At 34.2% G+C, this 27,533-nt stretch overlaps 1 protein-coding gene across 1 annotated transcript; it reads right to left on the bottom strand.

Annotated features, from left to right (window-relative positions):
* Positions 1–1,000: 1,000 nt before the first annotated feature.
* LOC143236461 (iroquois-class homeodomain protein irx-4-A-like) lies at positions 1,001–27,533 on the bottom strand. The gene is made up of 6 exons (XM_076474742.1): positions 27,455–27,533; positions 26,700–26,866; positions 25,343–25,437; positions 20,496–20,959; positions 9,111–9,804; positions 1,001–4,695 (listed from the first exon to the last, which is right to left on the bottom strand). The coding sequence occupies exons 1-5, from the start codon at positions 27,531–27,533 to the stop codon at positions 9,113–9,115; spliced, it is 1,497 nt and encodes a 498-aa protein (XP_076330857.1). The 3' UTR covers positions 1,001–4,695; positions 9,111–9,112.

Below are 27,533 nucleotides of genomic sequence, written 5' to 3'. Positions count from 1 at the left end.
TGCGCCAATAAACGCCAAACAACCAACTTAAGCTTTGCAGAGAAGTGTAACGCCTGGGTGATGTTTAATACATTCATACAGTCAACAATGTTCTATATGATGAAGGTGGCTTATTTAATCATTTTCTTTTTTGTAATACATTACAGGAAAAAACTTACAATGTTATAATGTATGTTTCGAATTTTATCCTTAACTAAATATAGAAACACTCTACACAAATAAATGACCCATATATATAATTTACCAGCTTAATTGTAATGGAAAAATTAAAAACTAATCGCCAGCGATGGACGTCCCTTATTCACACCTTACAGCTCATCAGTAAATATTCATGCAGTATTTTAGCCATGAAATCAGCGTGTCATAAAAAACACATTAATTTGAGTCAATAGTTTAACTTGTTCCCAGTTTCGATACGTGTTTATTACAAGACAAACCAATAGTTTGTTCGTTTCAATTTCGCGCAATGATACACGAGAGTTATCTGCGATGGTGGTCAATAATTTAGCAGCGATATAATAAAGGGATGACAGATAGTTAACATCAATCACTGCCAATGAATTGTGGGATTGCCCGTATTTTATAACATCTCAAAGGCTAAAAGAACGAATATTTTCGGTGACGTGAATTCGAACGAACGATCCTCAGATTGAGAAGCAAGCGTCCTAACCATCAGGTTATGCCAGCTCTGAAAAACCAATAGAGAAAATCTAAACAAAGCCAATTTCTTGAATATAGTACATGGTACATATGTAGCTGAATGTTTACTTAAACACAATCGGTTCTGGTACAGTGATCTGAATAACAATAAGTAAGCTTGAACTGGATCATAACTAGAAGTATTAGCTTAATGTCTCCCTTTGGTTCAACGGTAAGCTTCGGGAGTTATAACGTCAAAAATCATGGTTCGATTTTAGAGATGAGTACAGTGCAGATGGCCTAATGTGCTGCTGTTACATTTGAACAGAAACAAATGAGCTAATTTAGACAAAAACACGTCTGATGCTGAGAAATTTATAGTAAGAGCTCAAAACTTTAAAATCACAATTTTTGTGTAATATTAAAAAAAAACTTCAAAACATTTTAAAAGAGTACATGCGGAAGTCTGCGATATGCACATGGAACTAAGTTAAATTTTCCTAAGTTACTAACAGGGCTTTGGATAAAAAATTACAATTTTTAAAAGACATAATTAGCAGTTGTAAGTTTGTCAAAAATAGACATGTTCAATGCTTAGTGAATAAATGACAGAAAAAGAGAGATGACGTTTCGATGCTCTGAAGAAACTAGTAGCACTTTACTAATCGGTCGTCCTCCAGGTCGTCTGGTCAGTTTCTCAAAATAAAGATTTTGTTAGCTCTATATTACGCTGGCTTTGAAATGCAGTAATCTATAAGCTACCAAAAGCTCTAATGAAAATATGTGTGCTAATTAAATCAATTTTCTCTCAGAAATAGGCATGAAACTTATTTTCTGGCAAGCTGTAAACTGTCCTAAACGTCGAATATGACGTTTTAATTCACAAGAGCCACTCGGAGCTCTTTATACATGTTAACCACTTAATATTGGTTGAAATGTTAGGGTTATAATCTGACAGAATGTTACCTGATTGGGTAACTTTGTGAATGAATAATCATGAAGGCTATTTTAGTTGAATGTTATACATCTTTCTCAAGTAATGAAAACAAATGTTTGTTTTAATAATTTGTCTCCTGTGCACATGGTAAATGGCAAAACAGTGACACCTAAACTGTCTCCAATCTGTTTACAGAAATGATCTCTCTCATCTACAGATGGCTCACTCAATCCATAAAGTGGGGACAACTTCTGCTCCGATCTGTTTACAGGAATGAGCCCTCTCGTATAATTATGGCACACAGAATCCCATAAAGTGGGGGGTAACATCTTCCCGAATCTATTTACAAAAATGAATCTCTCACCTAATGATGGTACACAGAATCCCATAAAGTGGGAGTAACTTCTTCCTCAATCTGTTTACAGGAAAGAGTCCTCTTGTATAATTATGGCACACACAGAATCCCATAAAGTGGGAGTAACTTCTTCCCCAACCTGTTTACAGGAATGAGCCCTCTCGTATAATTATGGCACACAGAATCCCATAAAGTGGGGTAACATCTTCCCCAATCTATTTACAGAAATGAGCCCTCTTACTTAATCATGGAACAAAGAATCCCATAAAGTGGGAGTAACTTCTTCCCCAATCTGTTTACAGGAATGATCTCTCTCATCTACAGATGGCTCACTCAATCCCATAAAGTGGGGACAACTTCTGCTCCAATCTGTTTACAGGAATGAGCCCTCTCGTATAATTATGGCACACAGAATCCCATAAAGTGGGGGGTAACATCTTCCCGAATCTATTTACAAAAATGAATCTCTCACCTAATGATGGCACACAGAATCCCATAAAGTGGGAGTAACTTCTTCCCCAATCTGTTTACAGGAATGAGTCCTCTCGTATAATTATGGCACACACAGAATCCCATAAAGTGAGAGTAACTTCTTCCCCAACCTGTTTACAGGAATGAGCCATCTCGTACATAATTATGACACACACAGAATCTCATAAAGTGGGGGTAACTGCTTCCCCAATCTATTTACAGAAATGAACCCTCTTACTTAATCATGGAACAAAGAATCCCATAAAGTGGGAGTAACTTCTTCCCCAATCTGTTTACAAAATCCCATAAAGTGGGGGTAATTGCTTCCCCAATCTGTTTAAAGGAATGGGCCATCTCAGCTAATGATGGCACACAGAATCTCATAAAGTGCGGGTAACTGCTTCCCCAATCTATTTACAGGAATGAGTCCTCTCGTATAATTATGGCACACACAGAATCCCATAAAGTGGGAGTAACTTCTTCCCCAACCTGTTTACAGGAATGAGCCCTCTCGTATAATTATGGCACACAGAATCCCATAAAGTGGGGGGTAACATCTTCCCCAATCTATTTACAGAAATGAGCCCTCTTACTTAATCATGGAACAAAGAATCCCATAAAGTGGGAGTAACTTCTTCCCCAATCTGTTTACAGGAATGATCTCTCTCATCTACAGATGGCTCACTCAATCCCATAAAGTGGGGACAACTTCTGCTCCAATCTGTTTACAGGAATGAGCCCTCTCGTATAATTATGGCACACAGAATCCCATAAAGTGGGGGGTAACATCTTCCCGAATCTATTTACAAAAATGAATCTCTCACCTAATGATGGCACACAGAATCCCATAAAGTGGGAGTAACTTCTTCCCCAACCTGTTTACAGGAATGAGCCATCTCGTACATAATTATGACACACACAGAATCTCATAAAGTGGGGGTAACTGCTTCCCCAATCTATTTACAGAAATGAACCCTCTTACTTAATCATGGAACAAAGAATCCCATAAAGTGGGAGTAACTTCTTCCCCAATCTGTTTACAGGAACGAGTACTCTCGCATAATTATGGCACACACAGAATCCCATAAAGTGGGAGTAACTTCTTCCCCAATCTGTTTACAAAATCCCATAAAGTGGGGGTAATTGCTTCCCCAATCTGTTTAAAGGAATGGGCCATCTCAGCTAATGATGGCACACAGAATCTCATAAAGTGCGGGTAACTGCTTCCCCAATCTATTTACAGGAATGAGCCCTCTCACCTAATGATGGAACATAGAATCCCATAAAGTGGGAGTAAATTCTTCCCCAATCTGTTTACAGGAACGAGTTCTCTCGCATAATTATGGCACACACAGAATCCCATAAAGTGGGAGTAACTTCTTCCCCAATCTGTTTACAAAATCCCATAAAGTGGGGTAATTGCTTCCCAATCTGTTTAAAGGAATGGGCCATCTCAGCTAATGATGGCACACAGAATCTCATAAAGTGCGGGTAACTGCTTCCCAATCTATTTACAGGAATGAGCCCTCTCACCTAATGATGGAACATAGAATCCCATAAAGTGGGAGTAAATTCTTCCCCAATCTGTTTACAGGAACGAGTTCTCTCGCATAATTATGGCACACACAGAATCCCATAAAGTGGGAGTAACTTCTTCCCCAATCTGTTTACAGGAACGAGTCCTCTCACATAATTATGGCACACACACAATCCCATAAAGAGGGGGTAACTGCTTCCCCAATCTGTTTATAAGAGTGAGCCCTCTCACCTAATGATGGCACACAAAATCCCATAAAGTGGGGGTAACTTCCTCCTCAGTTTGTTTACTGGAATGAGCCTTCTAGTATAATTATGGCATGTAGAATCTCATAAAGTGAAGATAATCTCTCTTTTGTCTGTTTACAGGAATAAACTCCCACATCTAATGATGGTTTACAGAATGCCATAAAGTGGGGATAACGTCTAAATTACTTCATGTTAAATACATTCACATATTTTTCCTTGTCCAACTAATTAGGTAAGGGATTTTTTATGGAAAACATCATTGAGAAAGTGATATTCTAGGAACATTCTCCTTCAACAAACACTTAACATTTTCTACAAAATTGCAGACCTATTCAGTTTCATGTACTAACACGTTTATTGTGTCTTTACATTGAAGTTCAGTAGTTCGCACAGTCCGAACCGTCGTAGATCATGAGGTCTCTTGCTTTATAGGAACGGTACGCTCTAGATCTGTCATCACTTTTAAAATCCTCAGCAAGTGGTCGTGTTTGTCTTACTGAATCTACATCTGCTGGAAAAACCAAGAACAACAAAAATTAAGAATAATTAAGAATAAAAATATTTTGTTTAATTTTGTTTTAACCCTAGTATTACAACCTTGACACATTATTCTGAGTCTTCAGAAAACATTAAGCTCTTTAGTAGTATTCTTCATTTTATCTAATATATAATATGCATTTATATTACTATCAAGATATAGTATAAAACAAACGAGATGGAACTCTCGCCAAATCAAAATAACTTTATGGACGAATACGAAACAAACATGAAAATCGAATGGTTTTTATAACAAATATAAACACAAATATAGTGATAATAATTATTTGGTTAAATTGGAAGAAATAGAAAAATCATTAGAAAAGACAGTAAATTAGAGTAATGGCATATTAAACAGGTTACTACTACTATCCCAATTAAAATATAAAAAAAGCAATCTATAAGGTTCCTTCTTGCTCCAGCCCATAAACTACATGTTTGTAAACCACTGAACTTCGAATACAAAAAGCAGTGATCTCACGGTGACTGAAAAGTTTCATGTCTTGTCTAATGACGTCACTGGCATAAGGTGCAACTGAAATTTATTCATAATCTTGGAAGAAATTGGAAATAGCTGAACAACCATGAACAATGTAAATATTATCATGTTTTCCCATGACGAGAAACCCACTTGAAATAAAAATGTATCTCAGAACAGCTGGAACGGGTACTAACACTTTTAATATTAACCTGTTTGTTAACCTGAAGATGACCTAGGAAATTCGAAACGTTGTTCTCTGCTTTAATATTAAAATTGTTAATAGCCATACCAGCCGTTTTGAGATACATTATCATATATGTTCCTATATGAAATTATATAAATTTGAATGAGATTCATATGTAACTTATAAGCACCGTGCAGTATTGCATAAGTCTGTAATTCATCTATGAACTCCAGCTAAGTATTGTACAAGTCTGGTATTCATATATATATGCCAGCTCAGTAATTTATAAATCTGGGATTTATGTACATACACCAGTCTAGTACTGTATGTGTCTGGAAGTAATCTATTTAAAGCATATAGTTATTCCTAGTATCTTATAATATAAATTTATAATTGGTATACATACGTACATACACCATCGCCGGGACTCATGTCGTCTATACACCAACACAATGTTTTTAAAATTATATATAATCTATCCGATATTGTTTAAGTCTGAAATTTATGCCCATTTAGGTGTATACGTATTTTTATCAGACTGCTAATAACTCCTGTTAAAACATTACAATCACAAAATAAGAAGTGAATGAGATGGCTAGTTTTTAATATAGGTAAGGTCAATTTTTATAGACTAAGCGAATTGTTGTTTGTATCATTGACCTAGAAAGTTCTCCCTTTTCAAGAGAATTATTATTAAACATTTAGCTCCAGACAATAAATTCATAAATCCAAGGAAACCCACCAATGCCAGAACTGTTGTCACAAGCAAAAGACTTATAAACATTAGTTAACTCATTGATATCAAGTGTTTTGTCTTTAGGGAAATATTTATAAGTATTAAGGTAACACATAAATAATAGCACTTTTGCCTTTGGGGAAGGTTCACAAAAATCAGATAGCCTCTTGATACCAAAACTTTTGTCTTTGAGGAGATAATTATAATCTTCAGGTAACTCATCAACAACAGGACTTTTATCTTTTGGGAAGATTCATAAGCATTACGTCATCAATTAATACCAGGACTTCTGTCTCTGAGGAAGATTCATTAGCATTATGTCATCCATCAATACCAGGACTTTTATCTTCGAGGAAGAGTCATTAGCATTATATCATCCATTAACACGAGGAATTTTGTCCTTGGAGAATATTAATTAGCATTTTGTCATTCTTTAATACAAGGGCTTTTGTCTTTGACGAAGATACATTAGCATTATGTTATCCATCAATACCAGGACTTTTGTCTTTGAGGAAGATTCACTAGCATTATGTCATTCATCAATACCAGAACTTTTGTCTTCGGGGGAAAATTATAAGTATCATATAACTCATCAAGAGAAATTACAGAGAAAAGGTTCTAACGTTGGGCACTGACGTAACCCACTGGTAGTATTAATCCAGTTTAACTAAATTAATTTATGACAACCTTCTGCTTTCTTCCTTTCAGCTGCTATTCCATCCAATGAGACAACTTATCCCCTGCATCTTGTCAAATGTTTGCTGACGTCCCACATATGTTCCCATCGATATAAGAAGTGATCTCTTCAGAAAATGTCAAGATATTTTTGTAAGGCAAGATATTCCCCTAATGAAACTATGTTGACCATTAACGACAATTTTAGTCTTTGTTAAATGGCTTTGCAAAGGATCGTTATCAGACTTTTAAAGCCGTTTCCCAACAGTGGTGTAAAACTAATAGGTCTCTTATCACTGCGACAACTTTATCACCCACTTGATAGAAGTAACATAAGCCAACCTCTAATCTTCTGGGGCATGGCTCCTTTTCAACGTTTTTGGAAAAACAGTATCAAGTGGCTCGTATATCGAATCCATAACTTCCTTTAAAATCCCGAGGAAATATTATGTGGCCCGGAAGCTCTAGCATTCTTTAAACTTCCTAAAATCTATATACACATGGCCGAGCACCACCCTGTGGTTAGCGTGCTCTACTGTGGAGCTGAGGTTTCGCGATTCGCTTCTTATTACCGTTAAAAGTAAATCGTGCTTGCACGAACTACAGGGCCGTAAGGTGCGTTAAGATAAGAGTAGCCAAAGAAATGGTGATGGGTATTGTTGACTAGCTGCCTTACATTTGATGATGTCGAGAAAACCCACTTGTAGAGAAATATATATGCAAAAACGGCTCGTTTGGGTTGAGAAAATATTTTACATAGAAGAGCGAACAATGTTTCGACCTTCTTCGGTCGTCGTCAGGTTCATAAAGAAAGAGGTAACTGACCGGAAGCTGACCACATGTTTGGAAGGGGTTGTGTAACTGAGTGTCGGAATGTAGAGGGCGGTGTTAGATGTTTAAATATATAATTATATATTCGTAAAATGTCTAGAATCACGAATAATACTCTTAAAAGGTGTAAAGGTAATTAATTAATAGATACCGTGAGTGTTAACAGTGTTTGTTTGTTTTGTAGTTAGAAGTTCTGTCACTATACACTACAGTTAACAGTTGATAACTCTAGCAGTTTATAAATATAGTGTAGTAAACATAAAAGTTACAAATTTGATATGGTAAGCATATAACTAACAGGTAATAACTGAAAAAAAGGTAAACATGCTGTTTATAAATATAGTGTAATAAACACATAGTAACAGTGAACAAACAGGCGATTACTATAGCATGGTAAACAAGTAGTCGATCTCTCATTGTGGTAAACAAATACTTTATACCCCTTGTATGGTAAATAAATAGCTAATAGCTGTATTGTGGTACATAAATATTTGGTAGTTCTAGTACGGTAGTTAATAACTGTAGCTCTTATGTGACTAGCAAATAGTTGACAGTTTTATTAATATTAGAAAAAAGTTGATAGCTGTCGTATGGCAAGGAAATACTTGATAGCTCTGGTACGATCAATAAATAGAGAATATGGTAAATATACAATTTATAGATCCAGTATGGTAAATAATTTACAGAATTAATATAGCAAAAATATTTAATGATGATGACCTAAGAAGGTCGAAACGTTGTTCTCTGCTTTATTTTGGTAAAAGCTTTAAAACCGATACCAGCCGTCCTGAGGTACATTTTTACTTCAAGTGGGTTTCTCGTCATCACGAATTCTCAAGATTTGGTCTTAACCCTAAGAATGACTTAATCAAAGAAATTTCAAATAAAAATCACTCTCAGATACTAGGTAATGCACTGATATCGCGTTTTCATTTACCATAGGTATTTATTGCGAGACAAGAAAACTAATTCAGTTAACTGCTCATTAACTCTGAAACTTATTTAAAACACGCGGGATACGCAAGTAACTGACCAGAACAGCACAATTATGTTGTTTCGTCATCACATTCTGACTCGCACAAACTCAAAATTGCATCGAAGGAGAGCAGACGCCTAGTAATAGTGCGCGTGACAAAAGTTGCAATATTTCTGTGTTCTTAACAATTATTATGGTCACTTTCTTTATGGTTGCCTTCTTTCTATTTCAGTCCAACCTAGGAACCAGTCTGAATGAGTACTGCCCCTGCAATCAAAGGCATGATGTGGTAATGCACACAGAGTTAACTGTATTATACACAAGGCAGTCTTATAATGTAATATTAATGAGCATGTGTGTGGCAGAACAGTTTTGCCACCAAGAATTGTAAAGACCACAATTCGCAAAATAATATATGTGTACATAATGTTTGTTTATGTAGCTAGTGATTTTGTAATAGATCCGCCTATCGTTTTTTGTTATTAGTTTTCATTTACACTCACTTTTAGTTTGAGAAAAAACGACCACTGTGAGGCGCTGACTGTCCGAATAAACTATGTTGGGATCCCATGAAACTGGAAGGAAAAGATGACCCCAGCTGTAAGGATAAAACCAAGTTTGGGGGTGTCTGAGGAGGAGTATCAGCTGGTGAAAGTACGGGGTTAAAGATATGGGCTGGGTTTGCTCCACTGTAGGCCACAATGTTGCACGAGTCTGGCTGGTCACTACGTGAACAACTAAGTTCGTGAGGGTACCCACTAGTTAGATATCCGTTTATTGTCGTGCTGCGAGCTCGGAAAGTAACGCTTGGTAAACTCTTTCTATTTCTAGAACTGCATTCGACCGACATAGTCTCGGACACGTGACTGCGCGTTTCATTAAGATTGGGAAGTTTTTGCTGAGGTGGGGTGGGATGTTTACTAGTGGCCGTGTCTGCAAGAGACCAAATCCTAGGTTTGTTAAGAGAGAGAAATCTGCCTTCGTCATCAATCGCTTTCTCGTGGGGACTTTCTTCACGTCTCAAGAGGGTGGTCAAGTCGGGAGATGAACTTTCGGATGACACGGAAGGGGTGAAACTGGTGGAGACGTTAGCAGAATAAGGTTGACATCGAGTGTAACCCTCAGAAGAGACGCAGGAGTCCAATACACAATTATCAATTGCATCTTCTTGGCTGTTCGTCCCAGTTTTCTTTTCTTCTGAAAACAAAAATAGTTGATTTCGTGTAAAATATCTCAACTCATGAGGACGACTATATATACTTAACCAATAAATAATTAATTTTAATAGTGAATCAATACAGTGATTCAAAAATGGTTAGTTTTAATGATGTTACAATGATGTTAGTTTTAATGATGTTTCCCCTCGGTGGGCTGAGCAGATAGCCCCTTGTGGCTTTGCTATAAGAAAAACACACACACACACACACACTTTAATGATGTTACAACAAAATCGATAATTGTTTTTAATCGTAGTGTTTCTATTTACAGAAAAAGATGTTTTTTTTTCCATTAATCCCTTGAGTTATTTTTGTTGGTTTAGTTTTCATTACATGTTGTTCATTAAAACTGTGCAAACTTTCGTGTTTGTTTGATTTTTTTGTTTTCCATATCACAACATTACTCAAATTATCCAGTGACATACTTCTTCAAAACCTGTACAGGACTCTTAGTTGGCAAGTCATTTATATAATATTAAAAAAATTAACTCACTTAGAGGTTACTGAATCATTCATATTTCATTTATTGGATAAAAAATAATTTTAAAAACTTCCTGAAAAAAAAAAGGTTGTGTTCCTTAAAGTTTCAACTTTAAGGATTTGCCAAGTTACCAAAGACGCTAATTAAATCTCCGCGTGACATAAAAGAAAAAAGAAAAGAAAAGAAGGCCATTTCTATTTCCTATGGCAGCAATAGGCACATCCGTCATGTTCACTAATGGGCTAGTATCTCTTTCTTTCCGACAATGGATATACTATTTGTTATTTTTTCTCCCCCCCTCTGCTACCCCCTGTTATCGGTTTTAAAGCTAGATAACCAATAAACGTACTCTTTCTCTAGTACATGTGCTCCGAATGTCAATTCATATTCAACGGTACAGAATTTAAAGAAAAGGGAAAAGAATATGTAAGATATTTGAGCAACAGGTCCAATCTTCAGCCAGAATAAATAGAATAAAACATTGTCTTGGTGACCTCTTCCAACAGGCACGGCATCATTCATAATTTAAGGTGGAAACAAGCTGAAATGGGGATTTTTGTTTCAGAGGTGCCAAACAATCTTTTTTCATTTACATTTAAATTAGATAAAAGGCGTTTCGAATACTTGTCATTGACTTAAGTGGTTTGTTAACTTCACATTCGTCGAGCTAAGTCTAAAAAACATTAATCATGGTGACAAGACGGCAGCTCAACCACGCACTTAAATCGGAGGAAGTTTCCAGCAGCCTTGTGGGTCATTAATTTTCTTCAAAATCTTTACTTTTTTCATTTTATCTTCTTTCTGTCAACAGAATATTAGAGTAAGAAGCTACTTAGACATACGGAAAAAAAACAATATCTATTTCAATTAGGTAAAAAAATAGCTTTCTGAAAAGTCGAAAAGTTTCAAACCATGGTTTTGGTTGAAATAATGTATGTAATAACAATAAAAAATTTCATTATCAAATAGACTTAAATCCAAACATTTCTGAATTAAAAAGATAAATTCTCAACTAGAAGGTCCCCGCTGAAACAGCGATACGTCTACAAACTTACAACGCTAAAATCAGGGGTTCGATTCCCCTCGGTAGACTCAGCAGATAGCCCAATGTTACTTTGCTATAAGAAAACCCACACGCACACACTCAACTAGAAAAATTTGCAACTGTTGGAACGTTGTCTATTCTAAATAGGAAATTAAGCGCCCTCTTCAAAGTGTACTTGTAATTTATGTGTTAGACATACACAAATATATATATATATATTTATAACTAAGTATTATGTACAGAAAATACAAGGAACGTAACTATTTATAGAGTTCAATATGTACTCCTTAAAAAGAAATATTTTCTACCTTATTATTTCATCAAATTTTACCTCCATCTGATTTTACACGTTATCTAACTACCCTGATTTATATTCAAATAAATCAAAGTATATTTTGTTTCAATTAAATGTTTCAACTATCAGCTCTCGTTCTTACAACTGTGACGTTACCTTCTCGTGAGAATTTTAAATGTTATTAACATTTAACTATAATTTCGGTATACACCAAAACTTCTTCAAGACCGATGTTTCAAAGGTAATCTCGAACAGATCATTGTCAGTATTCTAAAACTGATGACTTAGTCTTTATGTCACTTGACTAAGGATATGCTAACTAAACACAGAATGTTTTGGTTTTTCTGTTCCTTTTCAAAGCAAAAATACAAAGTGAGCTCTCTGTGTTGATCCGTCGCGGAATCGAAACCGGAATGTTAGCATTAAAAGTTCTGAATCATGCCGTTGAGTCACTGGGTTTCAGAGCACAAAAGAAAACGAAAGCTCATATCAATGGAAATTAAGTCGAGGAAAAGGAACATAAAAAGAAACCAAAACCTAGTGCGTGTTTGTTAAACGACTAATGTGTCCTACTGCGAAGACGTCTTGCAGTGTTACTGTCAAACAGTACGGTGGGACTCGTAAAGCTGCTTCACCTCATCGTGGGAGGTACGGGATGGCGTTAACCCCAGGACTTCGTCAACCTGGTACCCAGCAAAGTCCATAGACTTTCAGAGAACCAGAATGACTGTATAACAGAGATACCTTGAGTTTCAGCAAGTGCTTCAAGTAATGCTGTTCACTTCACGAAGTGGTCGAACCTCTTCACGACATACTATAAATTTTTATTACTGCAACCTCTTACACAGCCACACCTGTTTGCGTTTAGGACAAGGACAACTGCACGTGTCACGTTCGTGCACACTTCGTGACTCCACCTCATTTCTAGCAAAAGATCCATCATCAAGAATATCAGATTACAATGGGGGAAAAAATTACATACCTACTGCTTTTATATGTATAGGTACGTATGTGTGTTAAGCACGTACTTGAATGAACATTGCAAGTTTAAAACAGTCGCTGAATTAACAAGTAAAAACATGAAACACTATAATCATATTTGTATATGCAAAAGAGGAATAAAAGGGGCATACATCCTTATTTGTTCGCATGCATGTAATTTCGAAGGTTTCAACAAAGAATAACCCTCCTTATTGAACCATAGTTGTAGACTAGTCGAGTACATCTTATGGCCGTTACTTAACAAAGTAACAGGAAAGTTTATACGTATTTACACATAATTATTATCTACATTTCAATGTGCCTTTTCTGTATTTTGCACGATTTAGGTAAACTTTAACCTGAAAGGTGTTAAAACTAAAATCGACACTAAGAACGATTTAATTCATCATATTTTTGTTCTCAGTAGTCATGGTAAAAGTACCAAAGTAATGGGGCCCGGCATGGCCGAGCGCGTAAGGCGTGCGACTCGTAATCCGAGGGTCGCGGGTTCGCGCCCGCGTCGCGCTAAACATGCTCGCCCTCCCAGCCGTGGGGGCATTATAATGTTACGGTCAATCCCACTATTTGTTGGTAAAAAAGTAGCCCAAGAGTTGGCGGTGGGTGGTGATGACTAGCTGCCTTCCCTCTAGTCTTACGCTGCTAAATTAGGGACGGCTAGCACAGATAGCCCTCGAGTAGCTTTGTGCAAAATTCCAAAACAATTAAACCAATTATATTTGAAGTTTTTGTAAATATCTTGTAGTTACCAGTTTATCTTACTTGGGTAAATATTCTTTAATTATCAAGAAAATATAAAATTATTATTAGAAGAATGTATTTGCATAATCAGTTGAGATGTGTGTTTAAACCTAATTGTCACTTGTGGTTTTTACTTTGACTTAAGGACTGAAGCCCTGCTCTTACTCTCCTTATTTATAGTTTATTTATTTATTTACTTGTGTTTGTTATTATCAGTGTTATACCAGTTCTAATAAAAGAAAGTTGTTAATGTAAGTGAAAGAAAATACTAATCTAAGATCTTCTATTAAGTTTAATGTATACTTTAGCGCCCGCGTCGCGCTAAACATGCTCGCCCTCCCAGCCGTGGGGGCATTATAATGTAACGATCAATCCCACTATTTGTTGGTAAAAGAGTAGCCCAAAAGTTGGCGGTGGGTGGTGATGACTAGCTGCCTTCCCTCTAGTCTTACACTGCTAAATTAGGGACGGCTAGCACAGATAGCCCTCGAATAGCTTTGTGCGAAATTCCAAAACAAACAAACCAAAAACCAAAATAATGCTTTTCTTATTGTGTCACATGGTGTATAACAAACGACTGTTGTTGTTCGATGTTTTCGTTGTTGTTGTTTTTTAAATTTTAACTAAGTTTACACAAAAGGGCAATTAATCTCTGCATAGTCGTCCCTGGCTTCTAAGAGACTAGAAGCAATGCAACGTTTGGACTACTCTAGTCTGATCTGTATGTCACTCTAAATTGCGCAATCGTCGCCTGAAAATGCGGGGCGCGTTTTTGAAGAAACTGAATGCAGACTGTGAATCCTGAGATTCGCGATACAACCATTAGGTCACGTATGAGCCAATATAAAGACAGGTAACAAACAGTCTCAGCTAAAACAGTTTTTCTGTTATAAATGTAATTTGAGGGTCGCGGGTTCGAATTCCCATCGCACCAAACATGCTCACCCTTTCAGCCGCAGGGGGTGTTACACTGTGCGGGTCAGTCACACTATTCGTTGGTAAAAGAGCAGCCCAAGAGTTGGCGATGGGTAGTGATGACTAGCTACCTTCCCTCTAGTCTTACACTGGTAAATTAGGGACGGCTAGCGCAGATAGACCTCAAGTAGCTTTGCGCGAAATTCAAAACAAACCAACCCCTAACGACAGATTTTATGAAACCTTAAAAATATTGCATTCAAAATCTTTCCTTATAAAACACACAATTTGAAACTATGTAGCGAGGTGATGCATATTAAGATCAGTACACTACAACAACAAAAAAACACAAAAAACAAGAAGTTTGAAGGATTGTTATAGGGCGAATTAAATTATTGTTAAATTATATATTACAGTGGTAACTTTTCCAAAAAGAGGTTGAGGTAGCCTGCAGGGGCGTGTGTGTTTTCTTATAGTAAAGTCACATTAAGCTATCTGCTGAGTCCATCGAGGGGAATCGAACCCCTGATTTTAGTGACTTATATAATTATTATATTATATTTATCCAGTTCCAGTCGGAACTCTGAATTACGCGAAACTCGTCGTCGGTAATAGACATAGTGGAAATACAAATATTACACACTCCTTTAATTCTTTAAAATCGCTATTAGACTAGAAAAATAATGTAATTTTAAAAATAAAATAGGCATAATAGTATCATCTTATGATATGTATAATTAAATACTTCAGGCAGTTTGACATGCATAGTTTGAACTTTCAAGTAGACCGAGATAGTTCAAGTCTAACCATTATATACAGTCGTTTATAAGTTAGTTACAGTAGTTTAGGCAAAAAGGCACACGTTTATGTTTAAAAAATCTCAAAATATTTTATTTTTCAATTTCCTTTAGACAAAAGATGAATAATGTCATAAATTCGTAGCAATACTTGATTTATATTTGTTATATGACAATATGTTAACTAAAGTGTTGAATATAAGTATTTTAATGTTATAGTATTCTAAGTATAATTGTTCATATTTGTGTCTTGTGTTATCTTTAGATGTTGCATAGACATTTTCTATGAACAATACAGTAAAATCCTAACTACTGTACTCAAACAATATGTATAATTATAGTATAGTACACTGTAAGAAGTAAAATTATTTCTTCAAAAACAAAGTTTATACAAATAATGTCTTTTATATTTTATTTGCAGTTCTACCCACTGGTGTAAAAGAACTTTAGTTTGACGAATTAAAAATAATAGTTTATTATAATATCAGAACTATAACAAGGAGATTTATCTGTACACAAGCATATTTCAAAATAAACATGCTTGTTAATATCGTGTATTACAATAGCATATTATTGACAAGTACGTTGAATATCTTCCGGTTCGTACCAAGACTGGTCGACCACGCCGATTTGTTTCATTAAGAAAAGACGTTTCATATGCAAGAAGTTAAAATTATATGCAGAAAAATAAACTCTACTTGAAAGTTTGTACTTAGCTAATGCCTATATGTCTTTATTTTACATTTACTTGTTTTTTTATTAGTATGTATTTCCGCAGAGTCCCAAAGTGTTCTGTGTTAATAGTAAATAAAAGGTAAATGCGTATAACAAATAGGTTTATTATAGTTTTTAAATTAATATGTCATGCTATGTTGTAACCTAGAGTACATAATTCTTCTCGTGATTCATGGCTTATACACGTTTTACTGATGTCACGCACCACAAATTATAATATTAAGCGTCTCTTGCGTAATGTCATTTTAGTGTCTACTGATTGGCAAACAGATAACACGCTACTGTATTGTGGTGTAAACAGTTAAAACATGTGACCCCTCTAGGCGGTCTTTGGCCCCTCTTGCATGGACACTAAAGGAGGAAAGAGTTGTGTACATTGACTTTAACAGTACATTTTTGTCAGTTTGAAAATTACATCAATAATTGTCTTGTCAAAAATGGACGACATTTCTCAACACCACATATGATGCTAAATAACTCTGCTTAACGCTTTATTAAAAGTGCAATATATGACAAATAGCTTATTTTTTATCAATTGTGAACGTTCCTTTTCATTTATTTGTTTTAATTTAATATGTAAAGTGTAGTCCTAATTGGTTACTGTGTGTGCATTTGATGGAAATCTATTTGTTTTAGAGCAAAGTCACAATGAGTAGTCTACTAGGTCCACCATAGCGAATCGCACCCAGATTTTAGTGTTGTGATTCCATGGATTTAACACAATATAAACGGGTGGAGGTGAAATGTTTGTAGATGGACATATAGTAAATGGTCCTATCCAGAAGTCATTGTACCTTATAATTTTCATAATCTAATTCCTCAAACACTGCGACAGGTATTATGTTCTTCTCAAATAGTTTATTATTTTGGGATTAATAGCTCTGCTAAAATCTAAAAACCCTTAAACATTACAAAGTGTAACCTTAGACCCTTGAGTAATTACTTAAGACCATACATCTTTAAGAGTTAAGAACATTTAAAAGAGTATAAAGTTTGTTACTCCATACTAGAGAAGATTTACTCATCTGAAGTGGATTGTGTGGTGAAAGAGCTGTTACTTTTTCAAAGATAATTTTCTTTATTCTAAGTTCATAGTTTTTATATTTCGTAAAACATTTATTTAATCTCACTATCTGGAACGTGAATTTCTCTGTATATAACTTATCTGGCTCTTTAATAAAATATATACTATGTGGTTATAAGAATATTTTCCAATATATTAAACATAAATGTTTTCCAGAATATAGAGCATTAAGAAAACTTAGTAGAAAGATCAAAAACAACTCGAAAGATAAACAGATCAACCAGTTATGATTTGGTTGATTTTCCAAACATTTACACTACATTTCGTCGCATTTAACAAGTTCAAAATACTTCATTACTTCTTTGGTTCCACGGCTATAGCTCAACTGTAACATAAAACACCGAACTTCTGGTTCCGACTTATACCTCAGTAAATAATATTGAGTTTTTGGGTCCAAGAGTAACTAAAATTCATGTTCCGGTTACGTAAGCATCGATCAGGAGTACATTGTACTATCTAGATTCTTCATTCATAAATAACACATCATCCGGTTCCACGTGTAACACTGAATTATATTTTACTCATAAAACCCCTGTCTTTAAAAGGTTCACTTTTAAATCCTGTTATTTGAAAATTTAGTCTTTAACCCTTGTACCAACAACTTTGCAGGTTATATTTAATCCTATATGAGTTGGCAGGTGAGATTTTAATCTTTGTACCAATAACATCAACTGTATAACCGATATTTTACAAACTATTATCCAACCCTTATATCTCCTGTTAATATTTCACCGTTTTTAGGGAAAGGAAAAGAGACTTTAGAGTCAAGCGAAATTATTAAATGATAAACGAACCATAAATGTGTGAAGATATAAAAGAAAAACGGTTATTTATTACTCTCAGGATTGGAGATACAAAAATCAATGTAATTTATGAAAATCATAACTGATTTAACAGACAGATGATTTATAGCGTGGCAATTAAATCTACAATTTCATCACCTGCATGTTTTAAGTCTCGCTTGCTTACACCATGAAAAACGTTTTGATAATTACAGTAAAAACACTAATACTTTGTAAGAAGTCAGACACTCAAAAGTAGAATTGTGGATACTTTTATCGGCCAAGGCATAACTGGATCAGTCACAGGCACAATAAGAGGTAAAACACGAATACATCATTGAATCAAACAACAATACACCAAGTTTAGGATACAAAATAGTGTTTTCATGACTCATGGGTATGGAAATATTTCCATGAGCCTTTTCACAAATGACATTTAATACTGTTTCGTAACTCAATATATTGTTCCACGAAGAACTAATACAAGCAGTACTATATAAAAGTGTTAGAAAAAAAGTCATAAATTAAATTTCAGGCTAGTTTCAAAGAACAGTGGAAGGTAAATCACATGTGAAATAATGGAAGGTAAATCACATGTGAAACAATGGAAGGTAAATCACATGTGAAACAATGGAAGGTAAATCACATGTAAAACAATGGAAGGTAAATCACATGTGAAACAATGGAAGATAAATCCCATGTGAAACAATGGAAGGTAAATCACATGTGAAACAATGGAAGGTAAATCACATGTGAAACAATGGAAGGTAAATCACATGTGAAACGTCAAAAGTTTATTAATCTTCATATTTAGGACACATGAATCTCAGTGGAAGTGCTTGAGTTCAACAAACACTTAATATTTTGTATGTCTCCCTTTTGCTTTAATAATTGCAAACAGTCTTTCATTCTTGCAACATATCTAATGAAAATGTCCTTTGAGAATTTTAACATAAATGTCTAATATACTTTCATAAAGTTTCTTTGAAAGTAAATATTGATTTATCAAGTTTTTGATCTATCTAATCCCAGATCTGCTCAACTGGGTTGAGATCAGGACTATTTGGGGGCCATTACATCATTTGAATGACTTTAGCAGCTTCTCTCTTAGCTTGTTAATTTATACATAGATTGAATGAACGTTTGGTGTCTAGTTGGGAAGATAATTCTTTACCAACAATACACAAACCACTGGGTATACCATGACACATCAATACCTCATGGTACTTGTGCTGGTCTATAATTACATCTTTTGTGCAGATATCTCCTATAGGAGAAAACACCCCCAAACCATTACACTGGTCCCCAACAAATGTCTTGCTAGGTGCTATGCTTTCACCTTTTTTAAACCAGATGTATTTTAAACTTGGACTCATCCGTCCGTAACACCCTTTTCCAATCATCAACAATCCAGATTTGGTACTTTTTAATCAAATTTTAGTCTCTTGCCAATATTTGAAGATTCAAGTAAAAGTTTTAACTACCACACGATTAAATATTCCATTACCGTTGACTCTTTTTGATATTGTAGATCTGGACACTTTTCTGTCATTTGGTACATGGTTGTTTATCTAATGCTTATCTCTTCCGTCTGTCATGAAGGCTGCATAAACAAAGATACTTAACATCAGTATCATTGAGTTTAGGTGTTCTGTATCTTCCTTTCCTATTTTCAAATTTACCTGTCTGAGTCTCATGATCCAGGGCGTTGACAGTGTTTGGGGAACATTTTAAGTCTGCAGCAGTTTACAGAAGAGTCCAACCAGCATTACGTAAAGCATTTATGTGAACTCTCTACTCTAGTGACAATTCTTTAGGCGTTTTTGAGCCATGGCATAATAACAAAACTTAATATATATATAGAGTTAAACACTGTTTTTATCAAGGTTTTATTTGGGTAGTGATAGTAAGTTGACTTCATCTAGGATATACCGGTACCATAAGCTAGCTTCTTTCTATATAGTTAAGATACTGAATGGAGTATCATGACAGTTACTTCAGACCCTAAATTTCATCAGTATGTTCATTTAAGCATTACTTTTATGTGATGCCCTTGGTACAAGTATAGGGGAATTCTAAAGAATGATAAGTATTCTACTCTGGCTCATTTGATTGTCAACAGAGATCAGTGAATCATTACTACAGTGTTGAAATTTATCTAATGGCATGGAAGAATTAGACCCAGAAAATGGAAAGAACGATAAAACATTCTCTTGTTCTAACACTCTTGCACAGTACTGAATGTGACTTAAATTTTCTTAAGTTAGACTAGTGTTAGAAACTCGCACAGCGTAATGTGATTAACAAAGTGTTTGCTCTATCTGTATATTACCCACATAATTATACGCAACAGAAGACATAAATCTCTAAAAATGAATAATTTCATATTTCCAAAACCGGAAGTTGTTTCATACGGCAAAAATGGCAACGTGGTAAAAATGTGACAAAACATTCGATTCATCATATACCTTTGGTAAATAATTTGGTATTTGTTAAATTTTATTTTCTCAACATCTATTTCATAAAATCTAGGAGTGTTTGCTAAATATGTACATTACATATTTAAAACACATGATATAACATATACACTCTATAAATAATTTCGTATTCGTTAAATTTTATTTTTTATATATGCATTTCATAAAATCTAGGAGCGGTTTTGCTAAATATGTGTATTATAACTTTGAACGCGCACAAAAGTGGTATATTTATTTTGTATCTCTTTAAACGAGCCTTATGTGTAACTGAACATCGATGAAACGAATATTTTCTTATTACTAATAGAGCATTAAATTACCTAAAGGCGACACCTGGTTACAGCCCTCTTTCCACGGGGTTCCAGCGCTGCCACCTTTATCTCCAGAGTCACAAAGTTCTTTTCCATCATCCTGGGGAACTCTATCGTCTAAGTTGCCGACTTCGTCACGAAAGTCACGTTTTTCTTTTTCGAAGCCTTGGTGAATCTGTTCTTCGTCGCTGGTGTCATCGCTATTTTCGTCACTATCGTCTTCCAAACTTGATTCTTTTTTAGTTCTTTGTTTCCATGTCATCTTATTATCTTTCTTCAATCGTCTCCGAGCATTAGCGAACCACGTGGACACCTGTGTCAGTGTCATCTTGGTAATGATGGCCAGCATTATTTTCTCTCCCTTGGTGGGGTAGGGGTTTTTCCTGTGTTCATCCAGCCAGGCCTTCAGGGTGTTCGTAGAATCTCTTGTTACGTTCTTCCGCCGTGCTCCATTGAAATCCAGGTTCCCGAACCTAAAACAAGTAGAAAAACATTGGGACACTGAACTGTTGAACTTTACTATGTTTGTGCCTTATATTGTCATGGTGTCTATACAGTCCGTATTAATTAATTTCTCAGCATTAGAACATATATCTGTCTCATTTATCATATATGGTAACATAACACACTGTAGAACATATAGAAAAAACAAGTGGCTTAAATCAAAAATAAGTGGCCGCAGTTACATGAGAGTTTAGCATCGAAAAAATAAAAATATGACATGATATTCAGAAATCCTCGTAACAACACTTTCAGTTAATATCGGTTTCACCAATAAGACAATACATGTAGTTCACTGTCCTTGTTCATTCAATACACTCTCAGTTAAAATCTGTTTCACCAATAAGACAATACATATAGTTCACTGTTCTTGTTCACTCAATACACTCTCAGTTAAAATCTGTTTCACCAATAAGACAATACATTTAGTTCATTGTACTTGTTCACTCAATATTTTCAGTTAATATCGGTTTCACCAATAAGACAATACATATAGTTCACTGTTCTTGTTCACTCAATACACTCTCAGTTAAAATCTGTTTCACCAATAAGACAATACATTTAGTTCATTGTACTTGTTCACTCAACATTTTCAGTTAATATCGGTTTCACCAATAAGACAATACATATAGTTCACTGTACTTATTCACTCAACATTTTCAGTTAATATCGGTTTCACCAATAAGACAATACATATAGTTCACTGTTCTTGTTCACTCAACACACTCGGTTAAAAATTGGTTTCACCAATAAGACAATACATGTAGTTCACTGTTTTGTTCACTCAACACTTTCAGTTAATATCGGTTTCACCAATAAAACAATACATTTAGTTCACTGTACTTGTTCACTCAACATTTTCAGTTAATATCGGTTTCACCAATAAGACAATACATATAGTTCACTGTTCTTGTCCACTCAACACTTTCAGTTAATATCGGTTTCACCAATAAAACAATATATGTAGTTCACTGTTCCTGTTCACTCAACACTCAGTTAAAATCGGCTTCACCAATAAGACAGTACATATAGTTCTTCCATATTCAGGTTATTTTAACTCAGATAAGATAAGAGTTATTATGACAGTCGGTCAAATTTCCAGATGTGGCAAAAATAGTCTGTAGAATACACGATGTTAACATGATTTAAGCAAATCGTAGGCAGAAGATGGATCAACAATGTCAACATAAGTCAAGTAAATCACAGATAATAGTTTGAGTTACGTGTAATCTGTCTGCCTTAATTTCGTAATAAACTTCTGTACAAAGAAAAAACGGGAAGTCTATTAGCATCTGTAACTGAGTAGCGTTATTCGTATTTTGTAATTTTGGATAAAGAGTTAGGGTGTTTCTCTTCATAATGTTATTTTAATAACACAACACAACATTACTTCACATTAAAACGATGTGAATTGTATTAACGAAACACGACAATACTCCATATTAAAACGATGTGAACTAAATTAGAGAAACACAACATTAAAATGATGAGCTGTATTAGCGAAACACAACATTACTTCACATTAAAACGATGTGATGTGAATTGTATTAACGAAACACAACATTACTTCATGTTAAAACGATGTGAACTGTATTAGAGAAACACAACATTACTTCACATTAAAATGATGTGAATTGTATTAGAGAAACACGACATTACTTCACATTAAAATGATGTGAACTGTATTAGCGAAGCACAACATTACTTCACATTAAAATGATGTGAACTGTATTAGAGAAACACAACATTACTTCACATTAAAATGATGTGAACTGTATTAGACAAACACAACACTTCTTCACATTAAAATGATGTGATCTGTATTAGAGAAACACAACATTTCTTCACATTAAAATGATGTGAACTGTATTAGCGTCTACACGTTTCTTCTTAATTCACACAACGATTATCTTTATCCAGCTCTGACGACAGAAACGAGCATTCTTTACATATTCGCTATAGATATTAAATCCATACTGTTAAGGTAACTATCCAATACCCAAGAATAACTTTCTGTCTACTTTTCTACACATCTCCTCCTAAACAACTTGGTCGATCCACACCAAATCTGGCATGCTACCTTTGTACCAAAACCAAATTCACATTAAACTTTCTCATATTTTGAAATATACGTGCACTTCGTAGTATAAATCATATATTGTTACCTTAGTAACTATTGTCAAGAGTTGAGTTTGAGCAAAACACATACTATAATCTGATAGTAAAAGTCAAAGGTTGTAAATAAAAATTTCAGCACTTTGGATTGCTTTCAATAATATTTAACATATACAGTAATAAAATATCCAGTTACATAACTAAAATATACAGTGATGAAATATCCAGTTGCATGACTAAAATACACAGTGATGAAATATCCAGTTACATAACTAAAATATACAGTGATGAAATATCCAGTTGCATGACTAAAATACACAGTGATGAAATATCCAGTTACATAACTAAAATATACAGTGATGAAATATCCAGTTACATAACTAAAATATACAGTGATGAAATATCCAGTTACATAACTAAAATATACATGATGAAATATCCAGTTACATAACTAAAATATACAGTGATGAAATATCCAGTTACATAACTAAAATATACAGTGATGAAATATCCAGTTACATAACTAAAATATACAGTGATGAAATATCCAGTTACATAACTAAAATATACAGTGATGAAATATCCAGTTACATAACTAAAATATACAGTGATGAAATATCCAGTTACATAACTAAAGTATACAGTGATGAAATATCCAGTTACATAACTAAAGTATATACTGATGAAATATCCAGTTACATAACTAAAATATACAGTGATGAAATATCCAGTTACATAACTAAAATATACAGTGATGAAATATCCAGTTACATAACTAAAATATACAGTGATGAAATATCCAGTTACATAACTAAAGTATATAGTGATGAAATATCCAGTTACATAACTAAAATATACAGTGATGAAATATCCAGTTACATAACTAAAATATACAGTGATGAAATATCCAGTTACATAACTAAAGTATACAGTGATGAAATATCCAGTTACATAACTAAAGTATATACTGATGAAATATCCAGTTACATAACTAAAATATACAGTGATGAAATATCCAGTTACATAACTAAAATATACAGTGATGAAATATCCAGTTACATAACTAAAATATACAGTGATGAAATATCCAGTTACATAACTGAAGTATATAGTGATGAAATATCCAGTTACATAACTAAAATATACAGTGATGAAATATACAGTTACATAACTAAAATATACAGTGATAAAATATCCAATTACATAACTAAAATATACAGTGATGAAATATCCAGTTACATAACTAAAATTTACAATGATAAAATATCCAGTTACATAACTAAAATTTACAATGATAAAATATCCAGTTACATAACTAAAATATACAAGAATAAAATATCTAGTGATATAACTAAATATACAGCAATAAAATATCCAGTTATAATGTAAAGAATAAAAATATTGCTTTGTTTAAGTTTCTTGTTCTTTTCTGATTCACATCATTTTATTTTTCCTTAAGCCTAAATTACAGAAGAATTTCATAGATACAATTCGAGTATTTCTTACTTCTTGCTATAGAATACAGTTTATCCGTATAAATAAAATTCAAGATTACTATTAAATTTAATGCATTAAAGGTACAAAATTTAAACAGTAGAAATCTTGACCGCATTTCTACCGTGAAATGGGTTGCTTTGAACAAGATGTGAAGCAACTGCTTCGTCATTTTTGCCAAATTTCTCGACTCCACTGCTACTTAACGTTACTGAAAATATTATCGAGGATATTTTCCTCATTCTTAGCCAATGTGTGGTTGTGTTCTGTGTTTTCAAGAGAAGAAAGATGGAGAAATGTAATCTGTTTAAAATAACCTAAAAACTGTTAGGGTAAAACATTTAAAGTATAAGAAAGCCCATTACAGACTGAAAGTTCACTTTTACTTGCAGACTCTCATAAGATCTGTCGGGCTTTCCCCTTGGCAGAGCTAGGAACAGAATTTGCCACTTAATAAACTAGTCACATTTCACATCTACTTAATTATTGTTTGTTATGTTTTACTTTGGATGACTTGGCTGTTTAAATATTTTAAAATTCCAATACAGAAAGAAACCTAAAATGTTAAATAGGCTCTAAAGCATAGAAAATGTACGTTTTTCTTTCATGGGGTACTTTCCTCAACCTAACAAATTCATAAGCTTAAGTTTAACAAATATCAGATGACACAATTAAAAGCTAGAAACATAAACGCTTATTTTATCATACAAGAACTGTGGTCATAGAAATTGAAAAATGTGACTTACCTATATCCAGATAATGAATGGTCGTAGCAATACGGAGCTTGTTGGATCAGTCCAAGCCATGAATCTGTTGAATTCTTATCTGGATATGCTGGATTCTGGAAGCAACACTTCAGTTTCAGTTAGAAAGCAGAGCCCACAGAACACATCCAAACGTCCCAAATTGTAATATTCTTGAACTTACGTATCACAGGAAATTATGATTTAATTTTTCACGAACATGATTACAATTGTATATATTTTCAAAGTTTCTGGCTCTGTTAATTTTTAGTCGAGAAAAATACGGTTTTCAGGGGAAACACTGCAGTTTTCATGACGTGAAATTTTATTGTTTTCATGAATTACTTTGGCTCAAACAACACACGTACTCTCATATTTATTAATAAAGCTACAGCCTGTAGAAACGTATTTGATATTTTCAATTTGAACGGCACCTTATGCGACATAAGATTAAAACACCTACGTCAGAAATCCTAAAATTCATGTATAGCCGTCCCTGATTTAGAATTGCTGGCCAGAGGAAGGTCTTTCAACCAGAAACACCTGCCGCCTATGCGGCTACTCTAAACCATTTAGTAGCGTTGACTGTTATGATTATAACCCCATCAGAACGTAAAATACGGTGCAAGTTTAGTGACATATCGTAAAATGAATATTGGGTCTTCTTAGCACACTAACCTCTATGTCACACTCGACCCACAACAGAGAGGCCCAATGATGTTTGGTTTCTAAAGATGTAATTTACATAATTAGTAGTCAAGTTTAAAGCGAAATTTACGTAAAAACTCATAACTAGATGCACAGTTCTCAAAGAAGCACAGAGGTCTACAAAATCACATGAATCATCGATGAAAATTTACTTATGTCCAGAGCCCATAATTCAATTGAACAAAAATCACAGAAACATTTAAGAAACCACACAGATTACTATTAACTCCAAAGCACATACATGTTCCTTAAAAGAAAAAAAAAAACATTCAGAAACTGCTTACTACTTGTTCTTATGAAGTCGTACCTCAAACTAATGAAGTACACATTATAAACAGTTTTCAATCAAGATGGTAACGAGCACACCAGAGAGAACAGCGCAACGTTTTAAAAACAATATGCGCCATCTGTTACCAGTTTTTCATCCAGAAGGAGAATTTAACCATCATAATTTTAGTTAACACGCGGAATAAAGTATTTCAGTTCATCATTGTCTCCTTAACTCTTGGTAAAGTCAACTCAATGTTACTAAAAGCTCTTAGTACATCAATGTATCCTTGAGTCTGCTTTAAGGTAATAAAAGCTCTAAGTACATCATTGTCTCCTTAATCCTAGCTGAAGTCAACTCTAAGGTAATAAAAGTTCTCAGTACATAATTGTCTCTTTGAGTCAACTCTGACGTAACAAAAGCTCTCGGTATATCATTGTATCCTTGAGTCAACTCTGACGTAACAAAAGCTCTCGGTACATCATTGTATCCTTGAGTCAACTCTAAGGTAATGAAATATCTCGGTACATCATTATATCCTTGAGTCAACTCTAAGGAAATGAAAGTTTTCAGTACATCATTATCTCCTTAATCCTCGCTAAACTCAACTCTAAGGTAATAAATGTTCCTGCATATTTTTTGTTTCTGTATCATAACTGATGATATAAGCCTAACATCATAAACATTTATACCACAATATTTACCACTCACAGCGAATTTTTTAATTCATCACTACAATTAAGCTAACAAGTTCGCAGTATATTATACTGACACAGTATCTTGCTACATTGATACAATATATTAGGTTAACACGTTCACAGTTTCTAACGCTAACATACACAACATATTATAATAAGTTGCATTAATTCACCTAAAGTTTTATTTATATTTTAAATTCATGATGTAGTGAAATTAACTATTCTGCCTTCGAACCTACGTTAAACTCAGTGTTATTTTCTTCAAAACATGTAAAAGGACCTTATGATGAGGCCTTAAAATATCCCTGAATTTTTATTTTTAGTCTTGCTGCAATTTATAAATCAATACAGAAATTTAACATGCAAACTTACACACACACACACACACAAATATATATATATGTATTACTACAATGGACGAAAAATATATTACTGTTTTACCACTTTCTAGTTGAAACCCAACCAGAGCATCGAACAAAATGTTTTGGTGATCAATACCGGTTTCAATTCGTTGTGTCAT

This window comes from Tachypleus tridentatus, chromosome 13 (assembly GCF_004210375.1).
Source record: "Tachypleus tridentatus isolate NWPU-2018 chromosome 13, ASM421037v1, whole genome shotgun sequence".
Taxonomy (NCBI): domain Eukaryota; kingdom Metazoa; phylum Arthropoda; class Merostomata; order Xiphosura; family Limulidae; genus Tachypleus; species Tachypleus tridentatus.
This window is presented reverse-complemented; position numbering and strand designations above follow the sequence as displayed.